This window comes from Heteronotia binoei, chromosome 13, assembly GCF_032191835.1.
Source record: "Heteronotia binoei isolate CCM8104 ecotype False Entrance Well chromosome 13, APGP_CSIRO_Hbin_v1, whole genome shotgun sequence".
Classification (NCBI taxonomy): Eukaryota; Metazoa; Chordata; class Lepidosauria; order Squamata; family Gekkonidae; genus Heteronotia; species Heteronotia binoei.
The window spans coordinates 3,379,229-3,393,935 of NC_083235.1; the positions used below are offsets into that span (position 1 = coordinate 3,379,229).

At 49.5% G+C, this 14,707-nt stretch overlaps 1 protein-coding gene across 1 annotated transcript in view; it reads left to right on the forward strand.

The window, feature by feature from the left end:
* Nucleotides 1-7,893: 7,893 nt before the first annotated feature.
* Nucleotides 7,894-14,707, forward strand: part of DENND1C (DENN domain containing 1C) — a 127,545-nt gene continuing 120,731 nt past the window's right edge. The window contains exon 1 of the mRNA XM_060253235.1: nt 7,894-7,951. Within this exon, the coding sequence (XP_060109218.1) occupies nt 7,935-7,951 (17 nt within the window). The 5' untranslated portion in view covers nt 7,894-7,934. The remainder of the gene's footprint in view (nt 7,952-14,707) is intronic.

The window sequence follows — 14,707 nt, forward strand, 5'->3', positions numbered from 1 at the left end:
AGTTTTTTTGCCTACAGCTCCCATCAGCCCCAGCCAGCATGGCCATGCTGGCTGGGGCTGATGGGAGTTGTAAGCAAAAAAAAATCTGGAGAGCTACCGTTGGCCACTCCTGGGCTAGGGTGCTGAGAGCGTACACAGAAGTTGATGGGCGGCACATTCAGGACAGACAAAAGGAAATACTACCTTACAAAGAGTGATTAAAAGGTGGAATTTGCTGCCGGAGGATGTAGTGATGGCCGCAGGCATAAAGTGCTTTCAAAAGGAATTAGACTTACAGAGGATACATCAATGGCTACTAGTCAAGGTGAATGAGGGGAATCTCTACATTCAGAAGTATGAAACCTCTGGATCCCAGAGCCAGGAGGCAACATCAGGGGGAGGCCTCAGCCTCTGCCTTGTTGGCCCTCCGGAGGAACTGGTTGGCCACTGTGTGAGACAGGAGGCTGGATTAGATGGACCCTCCCTGGTCTGACCCAGCAGGGCTCTTCTGAGGTTCTTCCCAGGGGAAGGCCTCAGCCTCTGTGCCCTGTTGCTGGCCCTCCAGAGGAACTGGTTGGCCACAGTGTGAGACAGGAGGCTGGACTAGATGGACCCTCCCTGGTCTGACCCAGCAGGGCTCTTGTGAGGTTCTTCTCAGGGGAAGGCCTCGGCCTCTCTGCCCTGTTGTTGGCCCTCCAGAAGAACTGGTCAGCCACTGTGTGAGGCAGGAGGTTGGACTAGATGGACCTTCCCTGGTCTGATCCAGCAGGGCTCTTCTGATGTTCTTCTCAGGGGAAGGCCTCAGCCTCTGCCCTCTCATTGGCCCTCCAGAGGAACTGGTCAGCCACTGTGTGAGACAGAAAGCTGGACTAGATGGACCCTCACTGGTCTGACCTAGCAGGGCTCTTCTGATGTTCTTCTCAGGGGAAGGCCTCAGCCTCTCTGCCCTGTTTTTGGCCCTCCAGAGGAACTGGCTGGCCACTGTGTGAGACACAAGGCTGGACTAGATGGACCCTCCCTGGTCTGATCCAGCAGGGCTCTTGTGATGTTCTTCTCAAGGGAAGGCCTCAGCCTCTCTGCCCTGTTGTTGGCCCTCTAGAGGAACTGGTTGGCCCCTGTGTGAGACAGGTGGCTGGACTTGGATGGATCCTCCCTGGTCTGACCCAGCAGGGCTCTTCTGATGTTCTTACCTGTTCATAGGATCACATAGGTTGGAAGCAGATGGATACCACTTCACACACACACACACAAGCCAGACTGACGTAGATCACCCCACAAGTGTTTTCATCACCGTGATAATGTACATTTCAAGTCTCTGGTTTTTTTGGCCACTGTGTGACACAGAGTGTTGGACTGGATGGGCCATTGGCCTGATCCAGCATGGCTTCTCTTTTGCTCTTTAGGTTACTGGCTTTTAATCCAAGCTGCCTGTCCCATGGTAATAAAATCAGTGGTCTGGAAGGACTTCTAAAACGTAACAGAAAGGGATGTGTGATGAGCTCTCTAACCACTTTTGTCCCCAAACTCTTCCTCCCTCCCCCCCATGCTAAAAAGAGCAGCAAGAAAAGCGGTGGGGAGACGTGCGCAGACACACCGCCGTTGTGGCATTTTGATTACGGTAGACTAGTATTTACAGCCATCTTGTCATTGTGCCACTGTTGACCCTTGAAGCCCGAAGATGTATTTTGTGCTTTAACCAGGGGAAAGTCTGGCCGGTAACCCTCAAATAACTAGTCTCGCTCAGCCCTGTTCCTGTGGCAGTTGATTTGCTTGAGGCACAAGGGTGATGCGGGAACTACTTTGGCGCAGGACAAATGAGTATAGGTGGTGGAACGGGTTACCCCAGCCCGGGAGGAGACCTGTGAGGTAACTTCCATTTTGGTGATCGTTCTGATTAAAAGGTCGCCTTCAGCTCTCTGCCGCGTTTGCTGTTAATTTGGGAGCCAGAAGGGTCTGAGGTATGGATGTGTCGCGATTCGTACTTCAGCAGAAGGTGTGGGATTTTCTCTTTTGTGGTTGGAAAGAGATGCTCGAAAAGCCACCCCTGCTGGCTTCTCAGAGGGAAAGACCTGCTGTGGGTGAGGAGATTAAATACCAGAGAACTTGATACCGGGTAATTTCTTGTCCTTTCATAATAATAATAAATTTTATTTATATCCCGCCCACCCCGCCTAGGCAGGCTCAGGGCAGCTAACAACATATTCAGATAAAAGCTAGACATTAAAACGACCTTAAAAAGTTATACAATAGTTTAAATCAACAGTGTCTTACAAAAACCATTCCAATTTATATAATTTACATAATTTAACAGCAACAGTGATGTTCCTGGCGCTACTCTGTCTATTTGTATAATGGCAAAGATCACTAAATAGAGTCACTTTGGTGGGTCATCAGTTCGGCCATCCTTTGTCAGCAGTCTGCGAAGGCCTGCCTAAAAAGGACGGTCTTGCAGGCCCTGCGGAATTGGTCTAGGTTCCGCAGAGCCCACACCTCTTCCGGGAGCTGGTTCCACAGGCACGGAGCTGCAACGGAGAAGGCCCGTGCGCGAGTGTTCTGCGATTTCGCCTCCTTTGGCCCAGGGATAGTCAGCTTGTTCTTCCCTGCTGACCTCAGTGCTCTTTGGGGCTCGTATGGGGAGAGACGGTCCCTCAGGTAGGCAGGTCCTCGACCATATAGGGCTTTAAAGGTAATGACCAGCACTTCATAGCGAACCCAGTATGTAACTGGCAGCCAGTGCAGTTCGTGCAGCCTTGGCTGTATATGCTCCCACTTTGGGAGTCCTAGTAACAGCCTGGCCGCTGCGTTCTGCACTAGTTGCAGCTTCCAGGTTCGACACAGAGGCAGCCCCATGTAGAGGGCATTACAGTAGTCCAATCTTGAGGTGACCATCGCATGGATCACTGTTGCTAGGTCCCGACGCTCCAGGAAATCAGATTACTGTTGCTAGGTCCCGACGCTTTCAGGGGGGGGAAATCAGATTATGTTCTTGCTTTCATTAAGGCTTGGACATGTTTGGTGAGTTTGAGCAACATCGAGGGCCCAGAAGTTCTTGTATTGAGAGAAAGGGAGAAAAAGACTTCTTTCTCTCCTTTCCCCATCCCATGCATAATCTCGTCAACCTCTCGTCACCCCGCTGTCGACGTTTCTCCAAGCCAAAGAGCCCGAAGCGTTTTAACCTTTCTTCATAGGGAAAGTGCTCCAACCCTTTAATCATTCTGGTTGCCCTTTTCTGCACTTCTTCCAGTGCTATAATATCCTTTTTGAGGTGCAGTGACCAGAATTGTACACAGTACTCCAAACGAGGCCGCATCAGCAGCATCATGATACTGGCTAATCTGTTTTCAGTTCGCTTCCTAATAATTCCCAGCGTAGCGTTGGCCTTTTTTTATTGCAGTCGCACACCGTTTCGACATTTTCAGTGAGTTCTTTACTACGACTCCAAGATCTCCCCCTTGGTCCGTCTCCAACAGTTCAAACCCCATCAAGTTTATAATTAGGATTTTTTGGCCCCAGTGTGCGTTACTTTGCGCTTGGCCACGTTGAACCTCATCTGCCCCGTTGACGCCCACTCACCCGGCCTCAACAGATCCCTTTGGAGTGCCTCACAATCCTCTCTGGTTCTCACCATCCTGAACAATTTAGTGTCACCTGCAAACTTAGCCACTTCACTGCTTACTCCCAACTCCAACTGAGTAGAGTTGTAGGGCTACCTTTTAGCAAGGCCGTCATCCGTGGATCCCTTTGAGCACGGCCTCTGCGTTTGTGCTGTTCAGACCCGTTCTCTCTTTCGAAAGCCTTTTCCCAGCGTACATTGTGTCTTCTCCCCGAGAGAACTGGCACCTTCTCTGACTGATGCTTCAGCCTCACAATGGGCCCCTTTGTGTGGCCGAGAAATCCAGCGGAGGGAGGGCCGGGCACCACCTGTACTGATCTTTGCTTTGTGCTCCTAATCTGATGTCAGTGTTGGGTGTCAGGAGGAGACGGACACGAACTGGGTGGGCCTCAACTCCACGGCTGCGGGAGCTCAAGGTCCAGATGGCTCATCTTCTCCATCTTAAATAGCAACACCGGGAAAGCTGTTCCGGCCCAAACCCTGCTTCTGTGAGCTGTGAGCAGTGTAGGTGTGAATAAGAAGGATCCTCCTTTATAGGGGCTTGTGGCCCCTTAAAAGATGGACAGGGTTGGATACAGTTGGGGATCTTTTGTACCTTTTCTGCCAACTGCACAAACTCGGTCCTCTGTCAGCAGGCAGATGGGGAAGGAGGGGAGGCTTTGCTGCAAAGAAAAATTAGGAAGTATGACCAGCAACGCCAGCTGCTGTGGCTCACATTTTAAAAATAGCACTTAGCCGGTGCTACGTTTGTGCTTCGAGGGAGGGTGGATGTGACACAAGAGCTGCATGCATTCATAATGCGTTCAGGCAGGCCTGAACCTTTTCAATTATTTGTGGCAGCATGAGCCAGTACAATAGAAAGAACGGGATATTCAATAAGCAATAAAGTTGGATTAGGGTTGTAGAACCGATAAGAAATCATACGCTGACCATATGCTGAACATGAGTCAACAGTGTGATGCGGTGGCTAAAAAGGCAAATGGAATTTTGGACTGTATCAACAGAAGTGTAGTGTCCAGATCGCATGAAGTGATGGTATCGCTTTGCTCTGGTAAGACCTCACCTGGAGTCTTGTGTTCAGTTTTGGGCACCACATTTGAAGAAGGATCTAGACAAGCTGGAACGAGTCCAGAGGAGGGAGACGAAGATGGTGAGAGGTCTGGAGTTGCTGGGCATGTTTAGCCTGGAGAGGAGGCAGCTGAGAGGTGATACGATCACCATCTTCAAGTACTTAAAGGGCTGTTCTATAGAGGATGGTGTGGGATTGTTTTCTGTGGCCCCAGAAGGTAGGATCAGAACCAATGAGTTAAAATAGAATCAAAAGAGTTTCCAGCTCAATATTAGGAAGAACTTCCTGACCGTTAGAGCGATTTCACAGTGGAACAGGCTTCCTCCTCGGGAGGTGGGTGGGCTCTCCTTCCTTGGAGGTTTTTCAAAAGAGGCTAGAAGGCCATCTGACAGCAATGAAGATCCTGTGAATTCAGGGGGAGGTGTTTGTGAGTTTCCTGCATTGTGCAGGGGGTTGGACTAGATGACCCCGGAGGTCCCTTCCAACTCTATGATTCTAAATCTAAAAAGAGAACTGGAGTTGGAGCACCTCTGCAACGAAAGGCAGAAGGGTCAACGACTTTTCAGTTGAAAAAAGATACAGATGGGGGGTGGGGTGGACATAGATATTGGTAAAATTATGCATGGGGTGGAGAGAGGTGAGAAAGAGAACTTTTTCTCCCTCTCCTAAAATATTAGAACTTGAGATCCAATGAGGATGATGGGTAGTAGGTTTAGGGTGGGTGGACAAAATAAAATGACTACCTTACACAGGTCAGGGCACTGCGAGAGCTCGTACAGTTCTGCAGGGCCTGTAAGACGACACTCTTCCACCAGGCATTTGCAGGTTAGATCACTGGCTACTGTAAACAGGCTTCCTCGGGAGGCGGTGGGCTCTCCTTGGAGGTTTTTCGACAGAGGCTAGATGGCCATCTTACAGCGATGAAGATCCTGTGAATTTAGGGGGAGGGATTTGTGAGTTTAGAGCGGTTCCTAAGTGGAACAGGCTTCCTCGGGAGGTGGTGGGCTCTCCTTCCTTGGAGGTTTTTCAACAGAGGCTGGATGGCCATCTTACAGCGATGAAGATCCTGTGAATTTAGGGGGAGGGATTTGTGAGTTTAGAGCGGTTCCTAAGTGGAACAGGCTTCCTCGGGAGGTGGTGGGCTCTCCTTCCTTGGAGGTTTTTCAACAGAGGCTAGATGGCCATCTGACAGCGATGAAGATACTGTGAATTTAGGGGGAGGTGTTTGTGGGTTTCCTGCATTGTGCAGGGAGCTGGACTAGATGACTCTAGAGGTACCTTCCGACTCTATGATTCTACTACAGTCTCCAAAAAATATCTGGACCATTAAGATCTGCTTTACACAGAACACCTTGCTGGAGTCGCAAGACAACATAGTTAAGATCATAGCACCTGAAATGCCAATTTCTATGTTTTAAATGGTTTTTACTGTTTTTTGTGGTATGTTGATACTCATGCATGTGCATGACCATATAAGCCCCCCTGAGCCTGCCTCAGCAGGGAGGGCGGGATACCAATTGAATTAAATAAATAAATAAAAGAAACAGTGATTAAAATGTGGACATTGCTGCCACAGGAAGAAATAGCTGTAAAAGGGAACTAGATAGATGAATAGAGGCTCAGCCTTATCAGGCTACTTAGACATGGTGACTGAGGGGAACCTCCACATTCAGAAGCACTAATTGAAGCCTAATTGAGCCAGGAGGCAACATCAGGGGAAGGCCTCAGCCTCTCTGCCCTGTGGTTGGCCCTCCAGAGGAACTGGCTGGCCACTGTGTGAGACAGGAGGCTGGACTAGATGCACCCTCCCTGGTCTGACCCAGCAGGGCTCTTCTGATGTTCTTCTCAGGGGAAGTCCTCAGCCTCTTTGCCCTGTTGTTGGCCTTCCAGAGGAACTGGCTGGCCACTGCGTGAGACAGGATGCTGGACTAGATGAACCCTCCCTGGTCTGACCCAGCAGGGCTCTTCTGATGTTCTTCTCAGGGGAAGGCCTCGGTCTCTCTGCCCTGTTTTGGCCCTCCAGAGGAACTGGCTGGCCACTGTGTGAGACAGGAGGCTAGACTGGATGGACCCTCCCTGGACTGACCCAGCAGGGCTCTTCTGATGTTCTTCTCAGGGGAAGGCCTCAGCCTCTCTGCCCTGTTGTTGGCCTTCCAGAGGAATTGGTTGGCCACTGTGTGAGACAGGAGGCTGAATTAGATGGACCCTCACTGGTCTGAGCCAGCAGGGTTCTTGTGATGTTCTTCTCAGGGGAAGGCCTCGGCCTCTGTGCCCTGTTGCTGGCCCTCCAGAGGAACTGGTTGGCGTCTGTGTGACCTAGCAGGGCTCTCCTGATGTTCTTCTCAGGGGAAGGCCTCAGCCTTTCTGCCCTGTTGTCAGCTGCCCAGAGGAACTGGTTGGCCCCTGTGTGTGACAGGAGGCTGCCTCTACCCATGTAGGGAGGGCGTGTCTAGTCCGGGGGTGGCCAAACCTGCTTAACATAAGAGCCACATAGAATAAACACAGGCCTTGAATTCAGCAGGGGCTCACAGGAGCTCTGTTCCTGAACCTTTCTGTGGGTTCCCCCTTTTCATCTCCACCTATCTTGTCCATTGAATAGGAGGTGCAGCTGCATAGCAATCCCTGGAGCTCCAAGCCACCAGGAGCTTTGCCACACCCCCAGCAGCCCTCATTAAACCCTGGAGAAGCCCACGCCACCTGTTCTCCACTGATTTTGGGTAGCAGGTGGCTTGCTGGCCTTTTGACTGTGGGGGGGGAGCGAGGAGAGCCTCTGGCAAGCGAGGCCTTCTTGGGCTGGCTGGATCTCTAGCCAGCCCATGCAGGCCTCGCTTGCCTAGGGCTCTCCTTTCTTGCAGTCGGGTTGCTTTTGGCTGGGGGGGGGGCGGCATATGCTAATGAGTTATGCTAATGAGCTCCACCACCTATTTTTCTACAAAACAGCCCCTGGAGGGCAGTCCTGTTCTCACCCTCACGTTGTTAGAGCTTGGAGTCGATCCCAAACTCCGCTTGGTCCTCCGTGATCTTCGGGGGAGAACGTTCAAGCGAGCAAGGAAGAAAGGCAGCAAAAGAAGCCAAGAAGGAAACCAACCCCCACCAGGCCCAAGGCTCAACCAGACCTCGTACTTCCTCTCACAAGAAGCCACACAGGAAATACATTTGTTGAAATGCACCAGACCGAGCTGCAGACCCAATTTCCAGTCCTCGGCCCTCTCCTGGGTGGGTGGAAAGAAGAGCTTCCACGGGGCGATGATGTGACGGCAGGAACCCGGGACCATGGGGTCGCGGATCAGGTAAGCCCACTTAGATGTGGTGCTGCGAGCCACGGAACGGAGGTACCCGTTTCTGTCTACTGTGATCTTTACGCAGGGTGAAAAGTGAAGCTCCATCGCCGGTCCTTTAGAACAGTGGTCTCCAGCCTTTTTGGCACCAGGGACCGGTTTTGTGGAAGACAATTTTTCCAGGGACCGGGGTGGGGGGGATGGTTTTGGGATGATACAATTGATAGTTTGGGGATGATACTTTATTTCTGTTAGTTTGGCATGGTGGTCAAGTGTGCAGACTCTTATCTGGGAGAATCGTGTTTGATTTCCCACTCCTCCACTTGCACCTGCTGGAATGGCCTTGGGTCAGCCGTAGCTCTTGCAGAGGTTGTCCTTGAAAGGGCAGCTTCTGTCAGAGCTCTCTCAGCCCCATCCAACTCACAGGGTGTCTGTTGTGGGGGAAGAAGATAAAGGAGATTGTGAGCCGCTCTGAGACTCTGTCCTTGAAAGGGCAGCTTCTGGGAGAGCCCTCTCAGCCCCACCCACCTCACAGGGTGTCTGTTGTGGGAGAGGAAGGTAAAGGAGATTGTGAGCTGCTATGATTCTTTGAAATTTGGAGTGGAGGGCAGGATATAAATCCAATGCCTTCTTCTTATTATTATTATTATTATTACTACATTGTAATATATAATGAAATAATTATACAACTCATGGCCCATTTGCTAACAGGCCACGGACCGTACTGTTCCACGGCCCAGGGGTTGGAGACCTCTGCTTTAGATGGAAGGAAACCCGAGATATTCTACAGCACCAGGGATTTGAGGGATGGGCTCTCCATGTCTTCTGAGCTTGCAGGAGACCAACGCTTCAGTAGGGTTGCCAAGTCCAATTCAAGAAATATCTGGGGACTTTGGGGGTGGAGCCAGGAGACTTTGGGGGTGGAGCAAGGGTGTGACAAGCACAACTGAACTCCCATCACATTTAAAGGGACCGCACACCTTTTAAATGCCTTCCTTCCATTGGAAATAGTGAAGGATAGGGGCACCTACTTTTGGGGCTCATAGAATTGGAACCCCTAGTCTAATCATTTTGAAACTTGGAGGGTACTTTGGGGAGAGGCAAATATGGTGCCTCTACCTCAAAAAACAGCCCCCTTCTGAGCCCCAGATACCCGCAGATCAATTCTCCATTATACCCTATGGCACTCTGTTGCCATAGGGAATAATAGAGTGCTCAGCAGACATTTCCCTCCACCCCTGATGACCCTGAAGTAGGGGGAGGACCTCCAAACCAGGGGATGCCCTGCCCCCCAACTGGGGACTGGTAACCCTGCACTTCAGTTAGGCCCTGCGTTGCTGGTTTCCATGACAATATCGCTGTTCCAAGTGAAGAAGAAGATATTGGATTTATATCCCGCCCTCCACTCCGAAGAGTCTCACAGCGGCTCACAATCTCCTTTCCCTTCCCCCCCACAACAGACACCCTGTGAGGTGGGAGGGGCTGAGAGAGCTCTCACAGCAGCTGCCCTTTCAAGGACAACTTCTGCCAGAGCTATGGCTGACCCAAGGCCATGCTAGCAGGTGCAAGTGGATGAGTGGGGAATCAAACCTGGTTCTCCCAAATAACAGAGCTACTGCTGATCTAAGGCCATTCCAGCAGGTGCAAGTGGAGGAGTGGGGAATCAAACCTGGTTCTCCCAGATAAGAGAGCTCTGGCTGACCCAAGGCCATTCCAGCAGCTGCAAGTGGAGGAGTGGGGAATCAAACCCGGTTCTCCCAGACAAGAGAGCTCTGACTGACCCAAGGCCATTCCAGCAGCTGCAAGTGGAGGAGGGGGGAATCAAACCCAGTTCTCCCAGATAAGAGAGCTCTGGCTGACCCAAGGCCATTCCAGCAGGTGCATGTGGAGGAGGGGGGAATCAAACCCGGTTCTCCCAGATAAGAGAGCCCTGGCTGACCCAAGGCCATTCTAGCAGCTGCAAGTGGAGGAGGGGGGAATCAAACCCGGTTCTCCCAGATAAGAGAGCTCTGGCTGACCCAAGGCCATTCCAGCAGGTGCAAGTGGAGGAGGGGGGAATCAAACCCGGTTCTCCCAGATAAGAGAAGTATGGCTGACCCAAGGCCATTCCAGCAGGTGCAAGTGGAGGAGTGGGGAATCAAACCTGGTTCTCCCAGATAAGAGAGCTATGGCTGACCCAAGGCCATTCCAGCAGCTGCAAGTGGAGGAGTGGGGAATCAAATCCAGTTCTCCCTGATAAGAGAGCACTGGCTGACCCAAGGCCATTCCAGCAGGTGCAAGTGGAGGAGTGGGGAATCCAACCCGGTTCTCCCAGATAAGAGAGCTCTGGCTGACCTAAGGCCATTCCAGCAGGTGCATGTGAAGGAGTGGGGAATCAAACCCGGTTCTCCCAGATAAGAGTCCTCTACACCAAACTGGCTCTCCACTGCCTGGATTGCTGGTTGAGACTTAACCGCCTTAGGGAGGCCCAAGATCTTTCTGTGGGATGAAGGGCTCTCTGCTGAGTGTGGGTTTTGGCCAAGGGAAACGGCGTGGTGGAATTTGAGGTTGGGGGAGAGAGAGGGGGAAACTCTTCTGCCCTGAAATCTTAAAAAAAAAAAAAAGGCTCACGGCTGCAATTACTGGCAAACCAATTATATGACCATTTCAAAAAGTGCACAATAAAGGGTAAAAAAAGATTTCGTACATGTTTGTTCACTTTGACCCAACCTTAAGAGCTTCTACCAGCTTCGCAATGCCATTATACATTTTGCAAAAGAGCAGAGCTTCAGAATTCTTAGCAATGGTGCCATTGCTTCTAGAAGCTCTTACGTGAAACAGGGGACCAAGTACAACCCTGTCGCGTTCTGTATGTGTCGGGTTGCCAAGGCCAAGGCAAGAAATATCTGGGGACTTTGGGGTGGAGCCACGAGTCTTTGGGGGTGGAGCCGGGAGACATTGGGGGCAGAGCCAGGAACAAGGGTGTGACAAGCATAATTGAACTCCAAGGGAGTTTTGGCCATCGCATTTAAAGAGACAGCACACCTTTTTAAATGTCTTCCTTCCATAGGAAATAATGAAGGATAGGGGCACCTTCTTTTGAAGCTCATAGAATTGGACCCCCTGGTCCAATCATTTTGAAACTTGGGGGGTATTTTGGGGAGAGGCACTAAATACTATACCGAAAATTTGATGCTTCTAACTAAAATAACAGCTCCCCCAGAGCCCTTGAAACCTCCAGATCAATTCCCCATTATACCCTATGAGAATCAATCTCCACATAGGGAATAATGAAGTGCTCAGCAGACGTTTCCCTCCACCCCCCACCCCCCATTTCTGGCAACTCTGAAACGAGGGATTGGCCTCTCTACTCATGAGTTGCTGCCAACTTCTTCCAAGTAACACAGACACACCATCCCAAGAGGAAGCCTTTCAGTTGGAGACTGAAGCCTCCGGAGGTGGCAAGTCACATGATGGCTGTGGGGGCGGGGTTCCCCCCCCCCGCCGGCCAGCTGACTGGGGGCAGGAAGGAGCCTGGGAAAGCAGAAGAACCCCCGCTGGGACCTGGGGATTGGCAAGGCTATGTATGTGCCTGGCTGCACTGGACTGTTTCATCTTATGTCTTTGAGGACACATTGGAGCATTGGACTCCTCGGAGCCTTTTGGATAAATTGGCGTTGATTCGCCTTTTGGGAGACTTGGGGGTGAGGGCGTGGCTAGTGTTTCTTTTTGTGATTAATCTCACTTGTTATTTCTTTATTGTGTTCTATTTATAAAGCACGGTCAGGTTTTGTGCATAATTTGGGGCTGGTTTTTCGCGGAGGTTCTTACCCTTCTCCTGCCCCACCTGGGGATTGGCCACCCGAGAGAGGTCAAATGAGTAGTAAAGAAGAAGAAAGAGGAGAATCTTAAACCTAGGGTTGCCAACCTCCAGGTGGGGTCTGGAGAGCTCTTCCAGCTAATTTCCAGACAACCGAGCTCAGTTCCCTGGAGGAAATGGCTGCTTCGGAGGGAGGGTAGACGCTAGGGCACTGTTCCCCATGGAAGCCCTCTTCAGGCCCCACCCCCAAATCTCCACAAATTTCCCAAGCCGGACTTGGCAACCCTACCAAAGCCCCAGCTTCACCAAATCCCAGGGCTTTTGGGGGGCAGGAACGCACTGGAATGCAGTTCCAGCTGGCTTGGCATCAGGGTGTGTGGCCTGATAAGCAAATAAGGTCCTCCTGGACTTGTTTTACAGGAAAAGCCCTGTACAGAACAATGATGGTGTCAGGGGGTGTGGCCTAACATGCAAATGAGTTCCTGCTGGCCTTTTTCTACCTAAAAAGCCGTGTGAGACAATGGTGCCATCAGGGGGTGTGGCCAAATATGCAAATGAGTTCCCGCTGGGTGGTTTCTGCAAAAGTCATGCACGAAACAATGGTGATGTCAGCGGTGTGGCCTATTATGCAAATGAGTTCCTGCTGGGCTTTTTCTGCAAAAAAGCCATGTGTGGAACAATGATGACATCAGGGGGTGTGGCCTAACATGCGAATGAGTTCAGGCTGAGCTCTTTCTACAAAAAAAGCCCTGCGTGAAACAATGGTGCCATCAGGGGGGTGTGGCCTGATATGCAAATGAGTTCCTGCTGGACTTTTTCTACCAAAGAGCCTGACAATTCCTAGACAGCTCTGAGCCCACTGTTCGTTCTCACCTCCCCAGGGAAAACCCCCAGAAGATCTTTGACCTGTTTGTTGAAGCTGCCTGCCCCACATCGACGGATTATGGTGAGTCTTCTTTGTGGTCAAGGAAAATACAAGAGTGTGATGAGGGAGCCTTCAAGCTCAGCACTGAACGTCTTGGAAGCAATCAGTGGATTCATTGGGGATTGGCTTGTCTGTAGGCAGCCCCATAGCGGAGGCGGAGGGGGCTGTAGGAGGGGGGGCCATAGGGGTGAGAGCAAGAAGCTGAGACGCTGAGGGGGCCACCTCTCTCCCTCCACCCTCCAGTGTGATTCAAATTGCACGTAAGCTCAAGTTTCCCTTCCACCTTTCCTGGAGCTCAGCCTGCAGTGATCAACTTCCAGTTGGGTTAGAACGGATAAAAGGAAGTCCTTCACCCAAAGGGTGATTAACATGTGAATTCACTGCCACAGGAGATGGTGGCAGCTACAAGCATAGTCAGCTTCAAGAGGGGATTGGATAAAAATATGGAGCAGAGGTCCATCAGTGGCTATTAGCCACAGCATATTATTGGAACTTTCTGGGGCAGTGATGCTCTGTATTCTTGGTGCCTTGGGGGGCGGCAAAGTGGAAGGGCTTCTAGCCCCACTTGTGAACCTCCTGATGGCACTTAGGGGTTTTTTGGCCACTGTGTGACACTGAGTGTTGGACTGGATGGGCCACTGGCCTGATCCAACATGGCTTCTCTTACGTTGTTATGTTCTTAACTTTTGGGATCTGCCCGCCCACCCACCCACCCAACTCTGCTCAGAGTGCTTAAGAGGAGAACTACCTGCCTCATGGGCTGGTAGGGTTGCCAAGTCCAATTCATTTGGTAATAAACAATTTTTATTAGTAACATATGGAAGCAAAACTATATCTACATCTTATAAAGACTTAAAAAAGAGAAATTCTTCTACCCCATATCTTACTTTTCCCCCACCCCTCCCCCCATTACTTAAAAAAAACAAATATTAAAGGTACCTTTAACTATTAAAAAACCAAAAATTATACTTTTGTTTAAAAAAAATGAAAATCATTATCAAAAATTGTCCAATGTCTTTTTATTTTCCACTCTTTTTCTATGTATCTTGTGAACTTCTTCCACTCCAACTTAAAAAGCTCCAAATCATAGTCTCTTCATTTTCTTGTTAATTTGTCCATTTCACTCCATGACATAACTTTTATAATCCAGTCCCATTTCTCTGGTATTTTTTCTTGCTTCCACAGCTGCGCATACAATGTCCTAGCAGCTGAGAGCAAGTACCATATTAAAGTTCTATCTTCTTTTGCAAATTTTTCCATTTGTAATCCCAGCAGAAAAGTCTCTGCAACTTTGTTAAATTCATATCCCAAAATCTTAGAAATCTCTTGCTGAATCATTTGCCAAAACATTTTAGCTCTTTCACAAGTCCACCACATATGGTAGAAAGAACCTTCATGCTTTTTACATTTCCAGCACCTCTGGCATCTTGTTGTTCATCTTTGCTAATTTTTTTAGAGTCATGTACCATCTATACATCATCTTAAAACAATTTTCTTTAATACTTTGACATGTTGCAAGTTTCATAGAATTCTTCCACAAATATTCCCAAGATTCCATCTTTATTTACATTAATTGCCCATTTTATCATTTGAGATTTCACTACGTCTTCTGTAGACCATTGTAAAAGTAATTTGTATACTTTTGAAATAAATTTCTCATTATCTCCGAGCAGAACTCTTCCCATTTCTGTTTGTTCTTTCCTTATTCATTCGGTTTTAATATCATTCTCCACCAAACTTTTTATTTGTTGCATTTGAAACCAATCATATTTGTAACTCAATTCTTCAGCAGTTTTCAGTTCTGTTTTTCCACTTTGTATTTTTAATAGCTGATTACATGATAGCCATTTTTCTTCGGCTGTTTTAGCCGTTATCTTTATCACTTCGGCTGGCACTATCCATAAAGGTCTCCTCTCATCACCATATTTCTTATACTTTATCCATGTATTTAATAGATTACTTCTTATATAATGGTGAGAGAAAAGACCATCCATCCTCTTTTTTCCATAATACAAGTATGCATGCCAGCCAAATTTATTTCCGT